Raw genomic sequence first — 14407 nt, forward strand, 5'->3', positions numbered from 1 at the left:
TTTCTGGCACTTGTGCCCGCGCCATGTGTAAGGACTTTCGAGCGAGATCGTTGCCAGTGCCCCTGGACTGGCTCTTGTGTGGGTGGCACATAAAATACACCATTTTGAGCGTGGCCGTTGCCAGTACCGCCTGACTGGCCTTCGTGCGGGTGACACTTAAAAGCACCCACTACACTCTCTGAGTGGTTGGCGTTAGGAAGGGCATCCAGCTGTAGAAACTCTGCGAAATCAGATTGGAGCCTGGTGTAGCCATTTGGTTCGCCAGTCCTCAGTCAAATCGTCCAACCCATGCTAGCATGGAAAGCGAATGTTAAACGACGACGACGAGGACGACGAACATTAGTAACAGTTTGAATATTGTTGAACATTTATTTAGAATACTTTTCTTCATATTCTACAGAATAAATATATTCATTGAAGAATATCTCATACTATAACTTCAAGATAAACAACATTCCTTGTCAAAGTTCTTTTTCTAGAAAAAAAAAAAAGCAAAATTATATGGTGACCTCTCACCTTATATACTTTGGCTGGCCAATAATACAGTCATTATTACTGGAACTATGTATAATTTGCCTCGTACGGCATGGCCAATATGAGTTACAGCCCCATTTTCCCTCCCCTTGTCCCTCCCTCTACCTCTAAATGTTTCTCCTGAAATAAGATATTATGGACAGCCAGACGGAGTTCAGTGTTCCTTTTATAATGTAAGACATAAGCTGATATAAGATAAGAAAATAAGATTATATATATTATGCATGTCATGGCACTCCATCGGTTATGACAATGAGGATTCCATTTGATCCGATCAACGGAACAGCCTGCTAGTGAAATTAACATGTAAGTGGCTGAGCACTCTGCAGACACATGTACCCTTAATGTAGTTCTCTTTGGAATACAGGTGCAACAGAAACAGGAAGAAAAGGTGAGAGAAAGTTGTGGTGAAAGAGTACAGCAGGGTTCACACCCAAATATTTTGAAAAATGAACCTGAAGATGTGTTGGTAGAATTATAAATCTGATGATTACATATATTCTGATCTCCCAATACAGAAACGCGTGTAGTTCCTTTCTAATTATAATTTTAACTCAAGTAAGGGCTAATTAAGGTAGTATATTTTATACCCTGCTGTTGTACTGGTTTTATCCTCAAGTATTATTTCTTGATGTGCATATAAATACCATGAGTTTTCCATCAAAAATACTCATTATGTTCTTTTTGCATTATCTGAAATGGAATACCCAGAAATCTATTGATTGAAATCCCAATAATTGAACTATATATATATATATATATCCAAATTGAGGGAATGGAGCAGGTAAAATCCAAGCTACATATGTTTCCTAGCTAGCAGAACCTTGCAGTATAAGGTAATGTCTTTTTTTGTAATTATCATTTATACTTTGGCTAAGTAATAAAAAAATTTTAATGAATTAATTACTTTTGGGGGAAATTAGATTTAAATCACATATATTATGAAGATAAAAAATTATGGTAATCTAAATTTTATTATGATAATAAATATATGATGAATAATCAACAGCAGATAAAACAGTGAGAATCAATACAATGGCATACATATTCATTCTTAGCACATTCTGGCAAATTTGAATATGAATATGTTAGTTGTTATTGTATTTCGTCTCTTTAGAGATCACCTTTCAAACAATGTGTGTTGACAACACACTCAATACATCTCCATAGAAGGACTTTGAGGCACCAGTGGTTTGACCTGGTTGTGCCTCTTTGAGTTCAACTGGTACTTATTTTATTGACCCTGAAAGGAGGAAAGACAAAGTTGATCCCAGCAGTATTTGAACTCAGAACATAAGGATGGAGAAAATGCTGCTAAGAATTTTGCCCAGCATGCTAACAATTCTGCCAGTTTTCCACCTTATTGATCATTAATATTGACAGATAATCTATATTAATTGGTAATTTAATATCTAGAAGAACTGATAATATGGACCTCTATCTAAGGTGGTGATCAGGCAAAATCATTAGCACACCAAGCAAAATGCTTAATGGCATTTTATCCATCTTTACACTCTGGGTTCAAATCTGCTGAGGCTAACTTTGCCTTTCGGGGTCAAAAAAATAAGCACCAATTGAGTACTGAGGTCAATGCAATAGACTTCCCCCTCTCCAACATTGCTGGTCTCGTGCCATAATTTGAAATTAATATTGATCTCCATCTATATGAATTGATATTGTAGAAATGTCAAAGTTGAAAGTAATATTTACCTTTGTTTAGACACTTTTCTTTTATTTTTCCTAGTGTAATTGCTTCTGTTACATTCTGCACAGCCAATCTCTTCACACTCAGCATTCAGGTTAATATATAATTCATTTGGAGATAAATCTGAAAATGAAACATAGAAAGTTAATTCATTTTATAGAATATCTCATATAAAAAGAGATTGTTTAAGGTTCACTTCTAAATAAAACACATTTCTTCTAATTCATAGTTAAAGTTTGAGAATCTTTGTCAAAACTCTCCATATTGGAAGTTACTAAGTACCATGCTTCTTCAGAAAATAACCATTCCACTGCTACCATCTGCCAACTGTTGCTAGATTTAATTCAGGATAAGAAAGAATCCCAAAGATTTCTCTAATTACATAAATACAATTTTAAATATTTATGTGAAATAGATATAGCCAAGGTTTAAAGTCCTATCTTTAAAGATAGAACACTTAACTCTTGAGTATCCCATTTTCTACAACCAGCTTCAACAAGCACATCTACCTTTTTTATTTTCAGTTATACATTTTAAAACATGCACCCATACAATTTATGAGATAGCAGTCATGGCTAACAAACATCTGTCACAATCAAGAGAAAACAGACAATAGAAGACATAAAATAATTGAATATTACTGGATAATATTAATATTTTATGTAACAATGTGTATAGCATACAAACATAGAATGGTGCTAGTTGTAATATTTTATTACAAAGTTTCTCATGAGACATTGTGAGCTAAAAACACACAGCTCACTCATCTTAACTATATTGTAATATTCAAATTTTGGCACAAGGTCAATAATTTTGGGGGAGGGTTAAGTCAATTACATTGACCCCAGTGCTCAACAGGTACTTATTCTTTCGACCCTGAATGGATGAAATACAAAGTTGACCTCGGCAGAATTTGAACACAGAATGCAATGATATACAAAATACCACAAAGCATTTTGCTCTGTGTACAAACAATTCTGCCAGCTCACCACCTTTTAACTATATTATGATATTGGATATCATAAACAATATCAATGATATTACAACACAAGAATGATAAAATAGCTAATCATAAAATATTTTAGATAAATCATTATGATCAGATCATTAAAAATTATAATTTACTGGACTTTTATCCTCATCTTTAATGTTTTCAATATCATATCCACACAAAGATGTTTCATCAGTCTTCATATTCTAAGTTCAAATTCCACCAAGATCAACTTTGCCTTTCAGACTTTTGGGGTCGGTTAAATAAGTATCGGTTGAACACTCAGGTCGATATAATTGACTTCACCATTCCCTCAAACTTGTGACCTTGTACCAAGATTTGAAACCAAAATTATATCTACACTAAGTTTAAATTGGTTTATCTCTGATCATAATCAAATGTTTTATTTTTGGAGACCTAACTAAATCGTGTAGATGTAAATATTGAAAATATTTCTAAAGATGAAGTTAATAGTCTTGAATATCAATAAATAAAATCAAATATTAATAATAATATTTAACATACTGACATCCATCACTTCCAATAAAAGTTAGTATATTTTATGATGTAAGAATGATGTGAAAGCACTCTAGTTATAGAAGTGAAGAGAACAATGATGTTTCATATAGGGAAATAATGTTGTTTGGTACCTTGTTGCATCTGCAGTTCTTGTTGTTGCAGATTTTGTCTTCTTTCACAACAAGCCTTGTCAAACTACAACAAACAGAAATTGTCAATTAGACACATTAGATACTAAAACTTGTAGAAAATGGCTATGGAGGTGAATAGAAGAGAGAGTAATGATAGATGAGGAACCAGAATGGGTAGGTGGAGGGAGTATCAGTGTGATTAGAGTGGGTAAGAGTGTGGGATAGTGATATAGAGGTGAGAGGGTGGTGAACAGTAACTGAGATGAGTAATGCTAAAAGTGAATGATGGATGTCAATAACAAAAGGCCTGGAGGATGACACTTGCCCAAAGTACTGCACAGTATGTGTACCTGGGGGCTATGACTTCAATCCTAGAAATGAAGAGGAAACAAGGCTCTTAGAGTTCTCTGATGCAAATGTTCTGATGACCTGCGACATGAACTTCAAGAAACCAGCCAATCATCAGATCACCTACCAATCATGTGAGCACACAAGGCATTACAGAAAGTCGCTTGCTTCTCGGATGAGCAATGTATAACCTAACTTAGGTTAATAGCTAGTGACTTCAGATTAAGAGCTAAAAGGACTCAGAGACACAAACTACTTTGGAAAAGGAAGTTCTGGAAATTTAAAGATCCAGTGAACAGTCAGAAATTTAGGGATGTAAAAATTGAAGCATTTAACTCATAATTTCATCAGGACAACCTATAGAGGGCAACAGACCAAATCTGTGGCTAATACAATGTTCCAGTCAGACCAAGGGTGACATGAATATGGAACAGGGAAGCTGACAAAGCCATAAATGTAAAGAGACAGGCCTGGACAGACTGGAACAATGGAGTAGCAGAGAAATCAGAAGAGAAGCTAGCTGACAGGTCAATCTAGTAATGAAAGAAGTAGAAAGGAAGAAGTTTGCCAATGTTCTGACATAAGGATCAGAGGTAGGCATGAGGTTTTCTGGATTGCAAGACAGTGCTTGAGAAAATCATGAAGTTGTGGGAGAGAAGTGCATACAGTTGGATAATGATACACTTGCACTTAACAATTTTGAAAAGAAAGAGGCTACAATGGAAAACTACTAAATGTGGATAGTGCATCGGAGAAAGATAAATTTCCTACTGGACCAAACAGAGAAACCAGCTGAATTGACAACAGTATGATAGACAAAGCAGTGAAGGATATGAAGGCAGGAAAAGCGTCTGGTCCATCAGGAATTATTGCCAAGATGATGTCACCTGTATAACTAATTAGGTTGTACAGGAAGGTATCATACCCAATAACTGATGTAGCAGAATTATAACACTAGGTAACAAATTTCAATTTTTTTTTGTTACAGACATATAAACTACTGATTCCTACTAAATTTCTGATGCTAATTTCAGATCTGATATCTAAATTTCTTTATCATGTGCAGATTTTGTATAACCAAAACCCCCTATTTTAAATTTTTTCTCACTCACTCCTATTATGAAAGCCATCTAAGCAACTTTTCCATGCCACATTTTATGTTAAGCAATCAAACTTAAATAATTAGTGAATAGAGATGTCTTTCCTGCTTTTTCCAGCTTAGAACAGACAATGGAATTCTGCTGGCAGAGTTACCACCCCAGTGTCCAACCAGCCACCCAAAGTACATTAGTATTTTGTTGTTACTATCAAAAGGCAACTTCCTGTTCTTAAGTGAAACTTTGATATTTCCTCTTCTTTTGCCATGTGTAGGATGACAAACTCTCCTTTTACTGGAACCAACAATAATCTCCCATCATATTTAAGTTGAAATTACCTTGGTATTTGTTTTCCATAATTGAGATCTGTTAGTGGAAGCATTCACCATGCTCGTCACTCACAGCCCCAAGGTTGGCTGGGAAGAAGTCAAGATGAGAATCTAAAAAATCCATTTTCAAAGAAAACTCTGCATCCCATTTTTTCATAAGATTTAAGCATGTTTTCTATGAGTTCATGGTGGTTTTCAGCTTCATGGTTTCCAAGAAAATTTTTGACAATTTCAACAAAATATGTCCATGCTCCTAGTTCATTCTCATTTAGATTAGATGGAAACAATGAGTTGTGGAGAACGCTGTGCATTTGTAGTCCAGTGAAAACTCCAGCTTAGCATCTGTCAATATCCCTTTAAATATTGGAAACCACTACCTTAATGATCCACACCCTACACAAATTTTTTTATAAAGCCAGTTATATGTGAAGTAGTGGAAGATGTACTTTCTGAGGGTCAATAAGTGCTGGGTGTTTCACATTTTCTTTACCAACAACATATTCTAGATGGCTGATCATATTTTTTGTTCTGGTCATCTCCGTTATTCTATAGACATGGCACAAAACTGTTATGATATTTTGCATCATTGACTGAAGAGAAAAACTCAGTTGCAAATATTCCATGTATCATGTCTTTGTCTAATTTCTCGTCCATTTAGTTTTCGTTTAGTTTCCCATTTGCTCTGCTTTCATTTAACTTTTCTCCTTGTTGTATTCTTTCTGTTCAATCCTTGATACATACATGTTTTGTGTAGCCCAACAGTAACCCAAAAAGTAATGATACAACTTTAGAGTCACCACAAATATGTGGTCCTTATATTTGATGAGTCTTAGCAGCAGTTCCATTGGTTCATAAGTCTCATTAAGGCCAGTGGCATATGCTACAGTAATACAGCTTTAAGGTCAGTTTTACTAGAGTCAATGAACGGTCTCCATTCTTTTGGATCATAGTGAAAGTCAATCCTTTCCATCAGACCACTGATGTGGCAGAAACAAAGGTTTACCTTTTGTAAGTAAAATGATGAAAACTGCAGATGGTGTTGGTAGAAATGGGAAACTTTGGTATTTGGCTGGAGAAAATTCCATTCTTGAATCTGGGAACCAAGCAACTCTGCCTTTTCTTTTGGTAATTCCAAATTGTGCAGCACTAAGTCATTTAACATCCACTTGACTTAACAAATGTGAGGAACTAGTTGCATCTGGAACATATACACTATATTTCCCTATTTCTATATCACTAGCAGAATCTCCAGTTGAACTGCTGTCTTCAAAAACCACTCTACTTGACTTTCACGTAGCAACTGACTGTTGAGCTGTTACTATGCTCTTGACTCAGTGTTTCCAGTTTGGGATAAATTTAATTGATCAAAATTGTTAGAATTTGTATATAGTTGGCGAATAAAAATTGCTTTAACCTTAAAGGGCAAGTTTCATATCAAAACCAGCACCATCCAAACGTGGTCGATGCCAGGTCCACCTGACTGGCTCCTGTGCCGGTGGCACATAAAAAGCACCAATGAATCATGCCCAATGCGAATATTGCCTGACTGGCTCCTGTGCTGGTGGCATGTAAAAAGCACCCACTACACTCTCAGTGGTTAGCGTTAGGAAGGGCATCCAGCTGTAGAAACATTGCCAAATCAGATTGGTGCAGCCACTGGCTCTCCAGACCTCAGTCAAACTGTCTAACCCATGCCAGCATGGAAAATGAACATTAAACAATGATGATGATGATGATGATTTAGATGCAGTAGGAAAGTTTACTAAGTGATTTGCATTTTAAACAAAATTTAGACATGATAGAAAAATCTAATTATAGAGTTGAAATCAGCATACCAAAATTAGCTAGGAACACCTACTGTAACAAAACCTTTGTTGCCTAGTGAATCAACTGTTACAAGGATAAAGGTGATGTCTTAGAGAGAAGTAATTATAAAAGTATCAAATTGCTAGGCCAGGTCATGGCAGTCACAGAAAGGATTACAGCCCAACTAATTAGGAAGAGAGTTAACTTAGGTAAGGTGCAGTTTGTACCAGGGAGAAGTACTACTGATGCTCTCTTCACAGTAAGACAACCGCAGGAGAAGTATTTAGCCAAAAATAAATCACTGTACTCTTGGTATTTGTTGACATGGAGACAAGGTCTCTTGCTCACTCATCTGGTAGTCACTGCAGAAGTTTGGGATAGATACATGAATGCCTGGTGAGAGCCATCCAAACAATGTATAGAGGTGTTGTCAGTAAGGTGAGAGTTAGTAATGACTATAGTAATGAATTTAATGAGTATAATAATGAATTTTAGTAGTTCACTATAGCTTGATTCTCAATTACCTCTTATTTATTATAGACTTCCAGGCTATAACAGAGGAGTTTGAGACTGTTGATAACCTTGTTCTTATAGCCAAATCTATAGTAGAATTAGAAAGAAATTCCAGGTGTGGAAGCAAAACCTAGAATCAAAGGGCCTTAAAGCTAACTTAGCAAAGACCAAAGTTCTACTAAGCAAGAAAATAGACAAATCTCTAATCCCTTCAGGAAAATGGCCCTGCTCATTATGTATAAAAGGTGTAGGTAAAAATTCCATATGATGTACCAACTGTAAACATAAGAGGTACAGGGCAATCACAGGAAGGTTAATAGAGAAAGCGGACTTTGGACTTTGTGTGCAGAAGATTCCTAGGAGCAATACACATGAATACAATATGAATGAAGAGGGAATGGATTTCCTTGAATGACCAGAAGGATCCTTAGAAGTAGTAGACACTTTTTGTTACCTAAGTGATCTGTTTAGCAGCAGAAGAGATAGTTCTGAAAGTATAGCTGCTACAATAAGAATAAGATGGAGGAAATTCAGAGAGCTATTACCTCTGTTGGCAACAAAGGTCTCTCTCTCAGAATGAAAGGTACATGGTATAATACTTGTGTATGAACAGTAATGCTACATGGTAGTGAGATGTGGGCTGTGGATGCTGCAGACAAGTAAAGGCATGAAACAAACAAAACTAGCATGTTCCACTGACTGTGCCGCATGTACAACAAAGTATGTGCAAAGAGGGAAACTGGGCATAAGAGACATCAGATGTAGTGTGCAGAAGAGAAGACTGGTCATGTGATGCATATGATGAGGACAGCTGCATACAGAAGTGCTGATCACTGAGTGTGGATGGAACCTGTGAAAAGGGAAACCCAGGATGACATTGTATGATGTGAAAAACTACCTTCAGATGTTGAGCCTTACCAATGATATGACAAAAGATTGAGACGGGTGACAATTTGCTGTGCATGAGAAAACCCATTGATCTAAGTAAAAATGAGGCTCTAAAGCAGGGGTGTGCATAAGACACTTACCCAAAGTACCATGCAGTAGGACTGAACCCAAAACCATGTAGTTATGAAGCAAACTTCTGACCCCACAACACCTTGAGATCAATCTTTACCATTTTATTCCAAAATTTCTTCAGTCTGGCTCTCTTCCACAACACTTCTTTATACAGCTGTGCTCTTCTATATACATCACAAACCCATACTAATACAGCCTGCACATTATATATAATTCCTCTTGCATCCAGTTTTTGTTTTTCTTGGCTAATTTGTACTTTGCCATTCTGTAGATAACATTACATGGCCATTAAAACTTGCTTCATTTTTTGTCAGTCTTTACAAATTCTCTACCATGCAGCATTATATTTCATACATTAAACATCACACAGTTCAATCTGCCCTTCACTCTGAGGTAGAGGCCCTTTGTTGTCAACTGAGGTTACACACACACACTACAAATGATCGCAATATCTGGAACAATAAAAGTCCGCAAGACCTTAAGATTTAAAGGATGATGAACAAAATAAGATGCTTTCCTTCACAACCTTGCTACCAAGGCTGGTCAAAATTTACTCTAAATTAAAAAGAGGAAGAGCATACATGCATGTATGCATCTATCCATGCATGCATGCATCCATCCATCCATCCATACATACATACATACATTCACATCCAGTGGACGTGAATGTACAATCAAAATTCTAAGAAAAAGAGACCATTTATGGTGAATTAATGTGGAAATCACAGCTCTTGCACCCTGACTGTGAATTCTCATTTGTACCTCTTATCATAGGTGCATTAGGTTATGCACCAACAAATTTGCACAAAAGCCTTATATCTCTCAGTGTCTTATCTGTAATTTGTAGCTTACAAAAAAATTATGAAACAATGAGCAGACAAAAGTGTTAGAAATGATATCATCATCATCATCATCGTTTAACATCCACTTTCCATGCTAGCATGGGTTGGACGATTTGACTGAGGACTGGCGAACCAAATGGCTGCACTAGGCTCCAATCTGATCTGGCAGAGTTTCTACAGCTGGATGCCCTTCCTAATGCCAACCACTCCGAGAGTATAGTGGGTGCTTTTACGTGCTACTGGCACAAGGGCCAATCAACTGAAGTCATTGAAGACAGAGCTCCATAAGCTTAATCCAGTGAAAGTAAGGGGGAAAGTTAATCTTCAAAGATAAAACCATTTAGTGTAATCTGCTTCACTAAGACACAACTAATATGGAACTGTACTATTACAGTATCTATATCATTGATAGTTAATTATTGGTAACTAATGTCTAATTACTGGTATATATATATGTATGTATGTAGCTTGTGGTTAATTACAAGCACAGTAAAGATATAACCCCGAAGTTAATTTAGCAGACATAAAACAATGATGTTAACAATAAAATTAACACATAATGATCAACATATTGTACATTAACACATAACAATTGACACATAGAGGTTAACATGTTATAACAGTTAACCTCTCTCATATCATGTACCACACCTACAAGCATCGGCAATCATGGATCTTCATGCTGAAGTCTGAAGATTAATGATCTTTCTTGAAGAAAAATACAACAGTGGTTTCCTGTAACCTTCTGCTAATCTCTTGCTCTCCTGAGTCTGTACTTGAGACACATGGCCTTAAGAAGGGAGACTGGTTCATGTGAAATGATGGCATGTCCACACACCAGTGAACCCGTGTGACACATGTCTAGTAACCATCTCTCTTCTAAGTCCTTTTATACCTTTAGCCACTGAACCCTTTTCTGCTATTTGATGCATTATTAGGTCCCTTGATAGGTACTACCACTCTAAAACTGAACAGAACTGGGAGTATGGGTGACTAAGATGTAACTTCATAGCTCCTCAGCTGGAATCTCACTTCTGAATGCAGATTGCAATCTTGCCCAGAACAATACATAACAAATACATAACATACAACAACAGATACCACATTAAAGTAGCTAAGACATAGTGTTTAACACACTATAATAGTTAACACATTATAGAGGCTAATAGTGTTTAACACATAAGAGTTAACACAGCACAGTGATTAACACATTATAACAGTTAATACATTATAGAGGTTAATACATTGAAATGATATGAAACAAAGGAATCAAGAGAAATAAAAAGACCTTTCAATGCTAGCTGACTATTTATATCCAAAAATTTACCTTTGGTTTTGTGGCTACTAAACTGACATGGGATGGTATTGGAGGTAAATTCACATAACATGATGAAGAAACATCTTCATTGTTTTTTAACTTTTCCATATTCTGATCAAAATTTCCAAATTTTAGTGGTTTCTCATCATAATCTAAATAAAAGAAGTAAACTGAATGACATATCACCAAAAAATCAGGTTCAATAATAAATTGTTGCTTAAATCTATTAATTTATTGGCAAAATGTAAGAATTAATGATCTTTGTTTAATTAATTAGATACTTTGTATCAAATGTTTTATTTTTTTAAGAACATGAATGAACATAAGTCATAAATGGGTTAAACCATAGCTGTGGGTTTAGAAGTTTGTTTCACGACATGGTTTCAGGTTCAATCTCACTGTGTGAAATCTTGGACAAGTATCTTCTATTATAGCTTTGGATTAATGCTCCGTGAGTGTAATTGAGTAAACAGTATCTGTATTTGGGCCTGTATTAAGGATCATCCATGTTTTTTGGAAGAGTAAGACAGACTTGATCTTTCAGTCAGTTTAACAGTACACCTTGGTCCTTGAATTGTTCAACAGAATCCAGTCTGTTACAATTACTTGCATTAGGGATTAGGGACAGGTGTGTGTGTGTGTGTGTGTGTGTGAACGTGTATGCATGCATGTGTGAGTGTGTGTGTGTGCAAGCACATATGTACACATATGAAGACGAGGATGTGCAAATTTTACCTGCAAGTCAAATGTTGGCATGGGGAGGACGGTACAAACTGCCAGTTTACTCACCAGAGACACCACTAAAACTGCAGGGGCCTCAAGGAGAAATACTTCCCAGAGGAAAGGTACCAATCATCTCCAAAAAGGAACTATACAGATACAGTGTGCTCTTCAGATGTTATATGAAAGGCAGCAGCTGAGCAAAAGTCTTTTTTCTGCATGGCGCAAAAGATTGTGCACTAGCTGACCTGGCTACATCAAGCGCAATTACAGAACCTTGCCCACCACTGCACAAGACAACCACCATCAACAGACATGGGATGGCCTCCCCTAACACCAACACAGTCGTCGCGTAAATATTTCTACTAAATATTGGAAGCTTGTTGCATCACAACAAAAACAAAATCTTTTCCTGAGAGACCTTGCTGCATGCAATCAAGCCCTATGCATAGCACTCATGGAAACTCATCTGAGGCCTGATATAGAGGATGCAGAAGTACAAGTACCAAAATATACCATACTGCGAACAGACAGAACGGAAAGGAGCCATGGTGGAGTTGCTGCATACATCCGTGAGGACCTCACACACCAGGTCCTACTGTCATATTCAAATTCCGTTATGTCTCAAGCTACTGCTATCTAGCACCTTCGGATGATCTCTACTCAACCACTACACAACTGCTACTCGACTGCTACACAACACTCCTACCACGGCCAGATTACCTCTATTTATATGTCTTGGGAGATCCTACTTCTTCACCTGGGGGCTTCGACACAACACGGCTCCCTTTTGAGTTTTGTTTTTTCTTTTCAAAAAATAAACGAATTTATCAATTTTATTTCCTCGGTGAGAAACTGGCATATCTTTTTCTCTTAGCATTTATTTCCATCATTTCTGTAGGTTTTCTCTTCCTACTTGACCTACGTGTCGGTTCCGCTTTCACTTGTAGTTCTGGGACCTCGAACAAATCATACCATGTATCCATTTGTTCCTCTCGCCTCTCTTGGTTTTTGGTATATCTTTTTTTTTAATTGGTTTAAATGCCTTCTGTGTTCATATTTCGGTCCTTTTAATGTGTACATCACATTACCCAGATGTCCCGTTATACTTCCTTGTTCCCAGTCCTGTTTTCCATTATTATATACTCTAAAATACACTTTGTCACCTGTTTCCTGCTCGACAACCATTTGTCAAAAATAGAACGAATTTTTCTGGAAAACATCAAATCTGCGGGTGACCTATCCGACTCTGCATTTGGATTCGGTGTTATTCTATACACCTGCAAAAACTTTGTCATCTTTGTATCTTCAAAGGTTTCCCGTCTGGTCTTCCTTAAAGCTCTCTTGAATGTGTCGACGAATCTTTCCACTAACCCATTTGACTTTGGGTGGTATGGCGGAGTTAACACATGCTTCATCTGAACTGACTTACAGAATCTTTTGAACTCCTTCGCTGTGAATTGTGTCCCATTATCTGACACGATAGTATCTGGCACTCCATACCGAGCGAACAGTTCTTCCAAGAAGTCAATCGTCACACTTGTGGTTGGCCTTGAACATTTACACACTTCAGGCCATTTGGAATAGCTATCCACCACAATGATATAATAGGAGCCATTTAATGGTCCTGCGAAATCCACATGTAGTCTAGACCATGCTGAATCCGTTTTTGGCCAAGGCTGTAGCTGCACTGGAAGCGCCCTTGCTGCCATCGTGCATCCCCTACACTGTTGTACCAGTCTCTCAATTTGCTTGTCCATATTTGGCCAATAAGGCTCTATATCCGGACAATCCCCGGATGTCCAACATGAAAATCTTTTAATACTCTGTTTTGCAGTACTTCATTTATTACCACTCCTTGCTCATATAATAATACCTCATCACATACTGAATAGTACTTTGAACCTACGTCCCGCTCATTTATATTTTTTGTGTTACACAAAATATTTTTAATCTTATTTATAAACCTTTCATTTTCCGATTTCAATTTAATTTCTTCCAGCATTACTGGCAAATCACATACTACATTGCACAAAATGTTCTTCAGTTCCTTTTCTAGTTTTAACAATGCAATCACCGTGTCTTCAAAAAGTTCCTCATATTAAGGAATCAGCCTAGACAACCTGTCTGCATGTCCCATTTTCATTGATGGCAAAAACTCCATCTGAAAATTGTAGTTCAACAGAGTAGTTCCCCAGCGTTGTAAGCGGTTTGCTGAGTGCGTGGGGATACCCTTTTTCGAACCGAAAATAGACAATAACGGTCGGTGATCCGTTTGCAGTGTAAACTTCTTCCCATGTAAGAATTTATGGAATTTTTTAACTGCGAAGATTAATGATAACGCCTCTTTTTCAATCTGGCTGTAGTTTCTTTCCGCTGGGACAGAACTTTTGATGCATATGCAATAGCTTTGATTTTACCATCATTAAATTTATGCAATATAACCGCTCCTATACCATATTCACTGGCGTCCGGTGCTACAATTATTTTCAATTTTGGGTTGAAATGAGTTAATGATAACTCTGAAGTTAACC

At 36.8% G+C, this 14407-nt stretch overlaps 1 protein-coding gene across 1 annotated transcript in view; it reads right to left on the minus strand.

Annotated features, from left to right (window-relative positions):
- The window catches only part of LOC106878674 (uncharacterized), an 84987-nt gene that overhangs the window by 36694 nt on the left and 33886 nt on the right, over nt 1–14407 (minus strand). Inside the window, exons 6-8 of the mRNA XM_014927959.2 lie at nt 11163–11305; nt 3881–3944; nt 2245–2362 (exon numbers count right to left, since the gene is read on the minus strand). Coding sequence (XP_014783445.2) covers nt 2245–2362; nt 3881–3944; nt 11163–11305 — 325 coding nt within the window. The remainder of the gene's footprint in view (nt 1–2244; nt 2363–3880; nt 3945–11162; nt 11306–14407) is intronic.

This window comes from Octopus bimaculoides, chromosome 5 (assembly GCF_001194135.2).
Source record: "Octopus bimaculoides isolate UCB-OBI-ISO-001 chromosome 5, ASM119413v2, whole genome shotgun sequence".
Classification (NCBI taxonomy): Eukaryota; Metazoa; Mollusca; class Cephalopoda; order Octopoda; family Octopodidae; genus Octopus; species Octopus bimaculoides.